This window comes from Entamoeba invadens (assembly GCF_000330505.1).
Source record: "Entamoeba invadens IP1 unplaced genomic scaffold scaff_1105074726711, whole genome shotgun sequence".
Classification (NCBI taxonomy): domain Eukaryota; phylum Evosea; order Mastigamoebida; family Endamoebidae; genus Entamoeba; species Entamoeba invadens.
Window position 1 is genome coordinate 1,284,296 of NW_004443648.1, and position 9,589 is coordinate 1,293,884.

At 31.4% G+C, this 9,589-nt stretch overlaps 6 protein-coding genes across 6 annotated transcripts; 4 read left to right on the top strand and 2 right to left on the bottom strand.

Annotated features, from left to right (window-relative positions):
• Nucleotides 1–810: 810 nt before the first annotated feature.
• EIN_063020 (hypothetical protein) lies at nt 811–1,467 on the top strand (the record flags this gene model as incomplete). The annotated part of the gene is made up of 1 exon (XM_004260310.1): nt 811–1,467. The coding sequence occupies one exon, from the start codon at nt 811–813 to the stop codon at nt 1,465–1,467; it is 657 nt and encodes a 218-aa protein (XP_004260358.1).
• Nucleotides 1,468–1,694: 227 nt separating this feature from the next.
• Nucleotides 1,695–2,553, top strand: EIN_063030 (hypothetical protein; the record flags this gene model as incomplete). The annotated part of the gene is made up of 2 exons (XM_004260311.1): nt 1,695–2,159; nt 2,311–2,553. The coding sequence occupies 2 exons, from the start codon at nt 1,695–1,697 to the stop codon at nt 2,551–2,553; spliced, it is 708 nt and encodes a 235-aa protein (XP_004260359.1).
• Nucleotides 2,554–2,815: 262 nt separating this feature from the next.
• Nucleotides 2,816–3,994, top strand: EIN_063040 (COP9 signalosome complex subunit 1B, putative; the record flags this gene model as incomplete). The annotated part of the gene is made up of 1 exon (XM_004260312.1): nt 2,816–3,994. One exon carries the CDS (start codon nt 2,816–2,818, stop codon nt 3,992–3,994), a length of 1,179 nt encoding a protein of 392 aa, XP_004260360.1.
• Nucleotides 3,995–4,306: 312 nt separating this feature from the next.
• EIN_063050 (hypothetical protein) lies at nt 4,307–5,704 on the top strand (the record flags this gene model as incomplete). Its single annotated transcript, XM_004260313.1, has 2 exons — nt 4,307–4,518; nt 4,588–5,704. 2 exons carry the CDS (start codon nt 4,307–4,309, stop codon nt 5,702–5,704), a joined length of 1,329 nt encoding a protein of 442 aa, XP_004260361.1.
• A 160-nt stretch (nt 5,705–5,864) lies between these two features.
• On the bottom strand, nt 5,865–8,507 carry EIN_063060 (hypothetical protein; the record flags this gene model as incomplete). The annotated part of the gene is made up of 1 exon (XM_004260314.1): nt 5,865–8,507. The coding sequence occupies one exon, from the start codon at nt 8,505–8,507 to the stop codon at nt 5,865–5,867; it is 2,643 nt and encodes an 880-aa protein (XP_004260362.1).
• Nucleotides 8,508–9,019: 512 nt separating this feature from the next.
• Nucleotides 9,020–9,568, bottom strand: EIN_063070 (hypothetical protein; the record flags this gene model as incomplete). The annotated part of the gene is made up of 1 exon (XM_004260315.1): nt 9,020–9,568. The coding sequence occupies one exon, from the start codon at nt 9,566–9,568 to the stop codon at nt 9,020–9,022; it is 549 nt and encodes a 182-aa protein (XP_004260363.1).
• Nucleotides 9,569–9,589: the final 21 nt, after the last annotated feature.

Consider the following 9,589-nt stretch of genomic DNA (forward strand, 5'->3'; position numbering starts at 1 on the left):
TATTAAAAAATATAATTATTAATATACAGTATAAAACTAATGTGTCACATATCTCAATTACCAAAATAATAGGTCTTGATGAACCTGTTTTTTAATGACTAATAATATATTAATATATATTAAAAAAATATAATAAACATTATAATTATTATAGTTTTAAAATCAACTCCGAAAAGTTATTTTTTGGCGAGAGATAAGTTACCATTTTGTAGTTGAATTTATTTTAATAATGATAAACTATAGTAGTATATTAGATTTATAATAAATAACTCAAGTTATGAATGAATAAAACATGATAAAAAATATAAAAATAGTTTAGTTATAGTTTGTGAAATAAAAATTTGTCTTCAAAATTTCGGGTTTCAAATAAATAAAACAAACATTGAAAGAATCTTCCAAACAATTTTTTAAGTTGAATTTTTATTAACGAAAAAAATATTGAGATCAACTTATTTCAATAAACTATTTACAAGATATTTTATACTATAAATAATAAAAAAATATATTTATAAAAAATAAGTTCGACAAACATCAAAAGAAATAAAAACTCAAAAAGCAAATTTGACATAAAAGAGCCAACAAATGAGGAGTAATTCAACAACAAATTAAACCCATAAATTATAACAAAAACAACGAAACAAAGTTTAAAAAACGAAAAACGAAAAATAAAAAATAAAAAAATGCCAAAAACACACCAAACTGATTTTTTTGGCAATAATTAGTGAAACTTTTTTTAAAACGAAAAAAAACAACTGCGGTCGAAGAAAACAGAAAATCGAAGGACATTCAAAAACCTTCGTTGGCGTGCGAATGGTTCTTGTGAACTACAATCGTTTTTGTCTTTTGATGTCTGTCTCACAAAGCTTCCAAGATCGTCCTCGTTCATTGATGAGTGCCTTTCGTTTTGTGAACAACAGAAATTACTCAGTCATTCCGCCATTTCATTCACCACTTTGTTTTGGAGGTAAAAAATCTTTTGACCAAAAATTTGGACAAAACGAAGAGCTTACGAAGACGCAAACAGACGCCTCTTTCGCCTCGTTCCAAAAAAATTATCAGAGCAATTTCCAGAAGACTGAAAGTCAAGACGACATGAACTCATCAAGAACTTGGACTGAAAAAACGACAAAATACGTTTTGCTGAAATATTTTTATTGGAAATTCACAGAACCTTCTGTGATGTCTTTACATGAAATGTACAAAACGATCTCTGCAAGCGTTGCGTTAGATCTTGCCGTATCGAAAACTTCAACACAAATACGAGATAAAATTAATAATATAAAAAGTGGCTTTAAAAAAGACCAAAAATCTCAAGACTCTGATTTGAAAGATATCAATTCACTTAAATATATTTCACCGGCTTTGTATGACGTCATGAATAAATACTTCGACGAAACTAAAGCTCGCGGAAACTATAATGACGTCCTTAAAGAAATTAACGATGACATTTACAGACTTACGCATTGAAGCGTTGTCTGTTTGTAACGATATTGTGTATAGTTACACTTTACTATAATTTTACTTTGTTTTAATTTTGTGAATTAACTCTTTTGACACACAAATTCAAATTTTCGATTTTGTTCAGATAAAATCAATTTGATGAGTAAAAAACCACACAAATAATTTTTTTGATGAACTTTTTTGGGTTTTGGTTTTAATAAATAAATAAAAAACTCAATTATACTCAATAAGCGATGAAAAGTACACAACAGATTGACAAAGAAAAAAAGCCAAGGATATCGGCAACACAATCCAGTTTTACACAGTCATTAACACAACACCTCACCCAATATATCGAAGAACCCAAAAAAAGTGTTTCAAAAAAAGAGTTGTTATGTACGCAAGGGCCAATAAAAATCAAAGAAGAACTTTTAGACCAAGTCGAACTTATTCAAAAAGAACATAAAAGTGATTCTTCTCGTATTAGCAAACTCGTTGGGAACACACCAACCCCTTTTCACTCCACAACAGACAAACTCAGTGACAAACAACCCCAAACGGATGATGACAGAATTCAAAAGTTGTTGAGCAACTTCCCAACTAAGAAAGAGGAAGACAAAGAAGTCACTGAAGAGCAAAACAAAATCAGAGCAATTCTAAAAAGAGCTTTTAATGGACAAGACTACGATCTGACTTTTTCAAAGACAGAAATCGATTTCGTTTGTTGTACTATTAATAAATTATTAAAATAGTACTTACTATAGTAAATGGACTTTACTATAATTAATAATACAATTCTATATTTTATAGTAAAAACATTTTTACTATTAAATATTAATACATATAGTATATTATTAATATAACAAACAGATGGATACCAAAGACAATGCATATGAATGTTGTGTCTCAGTTAAAGTGAGACTTTTACTTAAAGAGAGTGGTGTCTTTCATGAGAACTATGGGTCGTATTGTGGGGTAGGAGACTCTGAAGCTACTGCTCTAAAATTGTGCCAAAGAAAAGCGAAGATAAATGGACTTTTTAGAACACTTCAATTGTTCAACGTGACAACAACAGAGTTCCACAATCAGTTTAGAACTATTATCACTGAGTAAATTATACTATTTTCGAGTTTTTATTCATTATTTAATATTTTACTATATTTTACTATATTTTACTATATTTTACTATATTTTACTATATTTTACTATATTTTACTATTTAAATAGTATTAATATATTATATAACACTGTACTAATACAGAACTATAAACAATTAATAAACAATAGAACCATAAAACGCGCTTTTGAGGAATAAAAATCAAACCTCAAACTCAATTCGCTTGGTTGAACAACAAATCAGAACTTGAAAATAAAGATGGACAAATACATTGAGGGATATTCATCATATGGACGGATGCTTCGTTACTACAACATTCTTTCAACCGAAGCTGCGAGTCCGGAGAAAATCACCGCTGCGATAGAATACACTCAGCGATTGAATAACATTGGTGCGTTTGCCAAACTGAAAGAAGTCTTAAGTTCGCAACTTGCATTAGACGAGCCGCAGTGGAAGAAGGAGACTGCGTCGAAGCTCTTTGACACTGTGAAAGAGTTAGAAGGTCGGATTTCAGCCGTTTACGTAGACGACGAGAAGGCGGAACTTCTGTTTGAGTTATCGGACATCCACGAGAGTCACGGGGAGTACGCCAAAGCCGTTAAAAACTGTTTAGGAGCGATAGAGAATATCAAGAATAGTACATTATTAGCTAAAGGATATTACCGCCTGATCCGACTTAACATCTTCCTCGAGAACTTCCATCAGGCAAACACATTTTTGGAGAAGTTGAAAAGTTTGAATGACAGCGTCAAAGCGTTTTATACGGCTTTCATTAACTTCATGTCATTCTTTATGGCTATTCGGAGCACAGAGAATTTTGTGAACGCGTTCAATTTGCTGGATTCAGTCACAACATTTGAGGAAAAGGACAAATGGCAGTTCTCGGAGTTTCTGAGCTTTGAGGACGTCGCGATCTTTGGGACACTCATTGGACTACTCACCCAAAAACATAAGGTCAACGTCGAAAACTTAGTAAACAACTCTAAATTCAGAAATCAGGCGAATACGGTGCCGGAGCTTGTGGTGTTACTTGAAGACTATAAACAAAACAAATTTGCGAATATCTGTAATGACGTCAGACAACTTGAGAAGTACATGAAATACAATTTGTACTTTGGACAGAACATTGGAAGTGTTATAGCGACGGTTCGATCGAAGTGCTATATAGAATATATCTTTGCATATAGCGTCGTCGATATGAATTTGATGGCAAAAATGTTTGGAGACTCTCTGATCACCGTGGAGAACTCATTGGAGGAATTTATTAATGCGGGAACTATTAAGGCGAAGATAGACTCGATTACACATACTCTCATCTTCGTACAAGGAGACGAAAGATATAACGCATATAACGCAGCGGTGGAAGCTGTCACTAAGGCTATTCAATTGTCACAAGAAATCGTTCTTAAAAGTGACGCTATGCTTGACTTCATTTAATTCATTGGCGCTTTTAATGTCAAAGTCTTCAAATTTGATTGGAAAAATTAGTAGTATATATTTATTAGTAAATAAACTATTTGAGCATTCAGTTAAATTAATTAGTAAAAATTACTTTTTATTGTTAACTATCTTTTTAAAGTTAGTAAATAAAAATAGTATAATAATAATATAGGAATATGATTTAATAATAGATTATAGTAAAAAAAAAACAATTATAATAAGTTTTGTCTAAATTATTTGTAATTAATTCGTAGTTTATATACTGGAAAAAGTTGAATAGAATTCGTCAATCTGGTAAATTGTTTAAAGATGGACGAGAAAGAAATCTACTTAAATTGCACAACAAAATTACCAGAGATCATAAAACGAGTTGATGACGTTATAGAACTCACACGAAAGTACTCTGAATTTTATGAACAACGCGGAACTATTGAAATGGAAAGTAGTAAAAAGATGATGATAAATGTGGAAAATATTTTATTGTTTGGTGTACAAACTAATAGTAAAGAAGCTATGAATCAGTTTGTTTAATTTATTATAGTATCTAATATAATATAATATAATATTAATATATACAAAGTTACATATAGACCAATTCAAGACGTTTTAAACGAATTGGAAAATGAATGTGAAACAACAGCCGCCATCTCTCAAAAAACGGGACAAATGCTAATCAATGAAGTATCACAACCATTAAGTAATGTACTTAAAGAAATCGAGACACAGAAAAAGCAAATACTTTTGGAGAGAGCAAAGAAAATGAAAGTGTACGACGATTTAAATTCATATGCGCTGAGGTCTGAGGCGTTTTATTTAACACATTTAAGAGACACAAAAGACATGAAAAAGAAAGTCGAAGCCACACCTAATGATATGAAAGTGATAGCCAAATATAACAAATTGGTTATATCATGTCATGAAGCGGAAAGTAAATATCAAAACGCAGTAGAAAAGGTGAATACATGTCGAGACATGTTATATCATATTGAATTGGTTAAAGTAGTTCAGAAATTATACGAATTATTTTCATATCACCAAGTCGAGTTTTACAAAGCTATACATCGAGCGTTTGAAATACTTAAAACTAAGCAAAATAGAACTAATCAGAGCCTTGAAAAGTCACCACAACTTTTAGAAGACATACAGAAGAGTAGTGACGTGATCGATTATTTCAAAAGGATTGGTGAGACTTACAAGGAAATGAAGTTCGAGTTGAAAGTCGAGAGAGTCGAAGAAATAAAAATCGAAGAGAAAGAAAAGTCCGGCTGGGGATTTTCAAGTTTGGTTAACAAGATGAATACCTCAATCAATGAAATCACTCAACAGAGTGATAAATTGTTCAAGAGTGAAGTATTCACTAAGCCAGTCTTTTCTTTCGGGAAGAGAGAAGAAGAAATTGTGGAGAAGAAAGATACAAGTGATTTGAATAATAAAGTCGATGTGATCAATAAAGAGAATCAAAGTATGACAACAGAAGATGGTAATGAATCAAATGATATAAAAATTGTTGAAACAAATGATAAAGTTGACAAAGAAGTGCATGAAAATGGCATTGAAGTAAAAATTCAACCAATTGAAAAGAAACACGAAGAATGTGTTGAACCAACAAGGGCAAGTGATGTGGAACATAAAGAAGATAATGACGTTTTGGATCAAAATGAAGATGAAGATGAGGAGGAAGAAGAAGAATCAAACGCATTTATTTAAATTATTTGTTCATCACATTTTAAATAATTATTCATGTTAAAATGTAATTTTAACTTTTTATTTGAAACGCAAAGAAGTATAATGGTAACTTGTTATTATCAACAAGAATAATGTATATTGGTATGATATTTTATTTAAACAAAATTTAAAAAACAACGTATTATATTGTAAATAATAATAAAAGAAGACTCATAACAACAAATGTTGAAAGAACGTTATTTGTACATCTCTCACATTCATAGTCTTCACATGGAATCTTGTAATGTGTTTTACATTTCTCACAGAAAATCATTCCGTTATAATAACCATCTGGACATTCTAGTAAACAAATGTTGTTTGGGGTAAATAAATAATATTCATCTTTACATTGTAAACATTTCCCGTTGATGCAAATTCGACAATTGTCAAGAGTTTGAAAACAATTGGTCGTGTTTATGTCACAATAATAATTATCTCCATCTAAAGTAGCAGTGTCGTTTTTGCAATTTTTGCATGATGGTGTGTCTGTTGAAACATCAATAAACTGTGATTTGGTGCAATTTAATTTGGTGACCGTGTTATTTCCAAATTTGTCATTTGTGTACTTTTCAGTAACAAATATCTTCAAATTAATATTCAAATATGGATTATTTGGAAGTATTTTTGGTTGCTCACTTCCATGGAAAAATAAATTTTTCTGTGAATCGAGAGGATCTTCTAAGAACACTAGAAGATTATACATATTAATCGACTCGAGTTTTTTGGTGTTTGTAAAAGCCCCCTTTTCAATTTTAGAAACAAACTCTGTACCATTGAGTAACAATAAACTTTTACAACCTTTAAATGTATCATGTGGAATTATTGTGTTTTTACCAAAATCAACGTTTTCAAGTGATTCACAGTTTTCGTAAATTGCATTTCCAATTTTAACAATTTTTGGTAATTTGACTACACTGATTTGTGTTCCTTTAAATGCAAAATCACCAATTTCTGTTATAGAATTTCCATATTCAAAATTGGTAATCAAAGTCTTTTCAAAACAACTTTCTCCAAACGAAGTTACTTGAGTGAGATTTGACACTACATTGAGTTCCAAACAATTTTTAAAAGTGTCTTTTGGAAGTTTTGTTGTTCCTCCAACAATGACATTTTTTAACTTTATGTTGTTTTCAAATGTTCCAATTCCAAATGAATTCAACGGCAACCTAGGAAGTATAACTGTAGAGAGTAATGTGTTTTTGAACGCATGATCTCCAATATTTTCAAGTAATTCAGAAAATTGAACATCAGATATTATTGTATTTTCAAAGGAGCTGTTTCCAAATGAAACAACATTTTGTGCTCCCTTTACATGAGAAAGGTTTGAACAATTTTTGAATGTGTTATCTGGAATAAAAATATTTCCTCCCAAATCCAAGCTTTCAAGCGTAATAACATTTTCAAATACGCCATTTCCAAAGTCTTTAATTTGTACAGAAGGTAACGCCAATGAAGTGATTTGAACATTTTTGAATGCGTAATTTCCAAATCGAGTAACATCATTTGAAAATGTTATTTGTGTCAAAGGAACACTTTCAAAACACGAAATTCCAAAAGAAGTTATTTTGTCTAAATTAACAACTTTTGTTAAAGATGTACACCCTTTAAATGTCAAATCTGGTATTGCAGTAAGACCCCCAAGATTGACAGTCTCAAGGGAAGCAATCCACTCGAAAACACCTATTCCAAAGTGTTCAATTGGATTGTTACCAAAAGTGACTGATACAATTTCTAATAGTCGAAATGCATCTTTAGAAATGTTTTTCACGTGATCTCCAAATGTAATTTCTTTTAATTTGGTGTTTGCAAATGAGAATCCTCCAAATGAATTTATTTTGTTAAAGCCATCCACTCTTTTCAGTTTAGTACAAGCAGAAAAAGTCATTTGTGGTATATCAATATTGTCTGTGACAGTGACACTTTCGATTTCTCCACAAGCTTCAAAAACACCATCTTCAAACACTTCTACTGAATTTGGTAATTCAACTGTTTTCAGTAAAGTAAACGAAAATGCTTCTTTTCCAAGAAATTTGAGGTGTTTACCAAATTTGATTGACGACAAGGAGGACCACAAAAAAGCATGAACACCAAAAGAAGTGACTCTTTCAGAGTTCAAAAGTGTTGTTAAATTGACACATGCAGAAAACGTGTAATCGGGTATTTCAGTTGTTCTTCCAACATCCACAGTAGTTAACAGACCACATGCCGAAAACACTCCACCGCCGAATTTTATTTGAGGATCTGATGGTAACGTAACAGTGACTATTTGAGTACACTGAAAGGCACCATCACCAATCTTTTGTAGTTCTTTTCCGAAGGTAAGACGTTGAACATTACTATCAGCAAAGGCAAAGTCTTCAAAAATTATAACTTTACACAAGTCTGTTGTCAGTTGTAAAGAAGTGCACCTTTCAAAACAATGTTTTGGAATTATCAGAACATTAGAGATATCAATAGAAGTGAGTGAAGTACACCACTTAAATGAAAGTTGTCCAAGTGAAGCAATTCCAGCATTAGAAATAACAGAGTTTAAATGTGTTGCACCTTCAAAAGCAGAGTTTTTTACATTCAATGGATTTAGTCCTTGAAGTGTTATATTGGTTATCTTAGTGTTGCCTTTAAACCCATTTTCACATATAGTGTTTGGAAAATTTGAACTAATAATAACCGAACCTTCACACTGAGGTTCTCCATCTTTAATGCAATTGTTTTGTGTGTCAATTTCGAAACACACATCAGCGTGAATATTAGAAAATAAAAAGAATAACAACAGTAAGTAGTACATATCAATTAATTAATTTGAATTGAGTTTTGGCTTCATCTTCATGTGTTTATAATCACAGAAATTCGTTCAACAATTAACATAAGAGCACTTTATTGAAAAGTCGATATTTTAACCTCAAAATATATATATATTGTGTATTTGATTGTTTTTTTCTATTAATACTTACAAAACACCCAAGTTTGTCAATAGACCTGTTTTTAAAAGGATATATAACCAATTTTTGATGTTTTTCCCTTTTTGGCTTGTGTAATGTTATGCACATAATAAACCTTTTAAAAATCGGAAATAAATAAAATAAACTCAAGATTTCCCGAATTTTAAACCACTTGAATGGTGTTCGATGTTATTTAAAGTGTTAAAATCGCCTTTATGAAACTTTTCAAATTAAATACCACAACACAAGTCTTGTTAAATTGAAATATACGATTAAATTTGGTAAATAAATCAGTTGATTCTATTTAAATATAATGAATTACAATATCTTTAAGTTCTATTTCAAAATGGCAAACACGTCACATATCAAATTGTGGTTGTTTGGGCTTTGTGTACCACCCCAGTAATTTCCGTTTAGTTCGGTCCTTTCGTTTTAGCGATTCGACTCTTTCTGCATTCTCAAAGTTCTGAAATATTTCGTTTTCGCACTTGTTGTCGAATGTGTGGATTTTCATGAATTGGAGAATCTTCATATTAGATTTTAAAATGACTTCTTCGTGTGTATTTAACCAACTGCTGAGGTGGTGAGTCCTTTGAAAGAGTTGTCTGATTTGGGGATTTTGTGGTTCGAGTTTCACGACGATTTGTTTCCTTCTTGCGTAGTCCATGACATCCAAACTCTTGACCACCTTAATGACTTCTTCACCAAACATCAGAAATTCGGTATTATTGAAAGGCTCCATCCAGTTGAATTTGAAACTCCCAAACCTCTTCTTAAAATCAAGTCCGCAGTCGTTACACAGAAATCGAGAGACTTCTCCAAACACTATTGAGTCATCAATCGCTATCATTTTACTTCGATCCGACATCGAGTTATGGTCGGGAAGTAAAGAAGTGTTTACCACCATCACACGAGTCGGCACAGACAC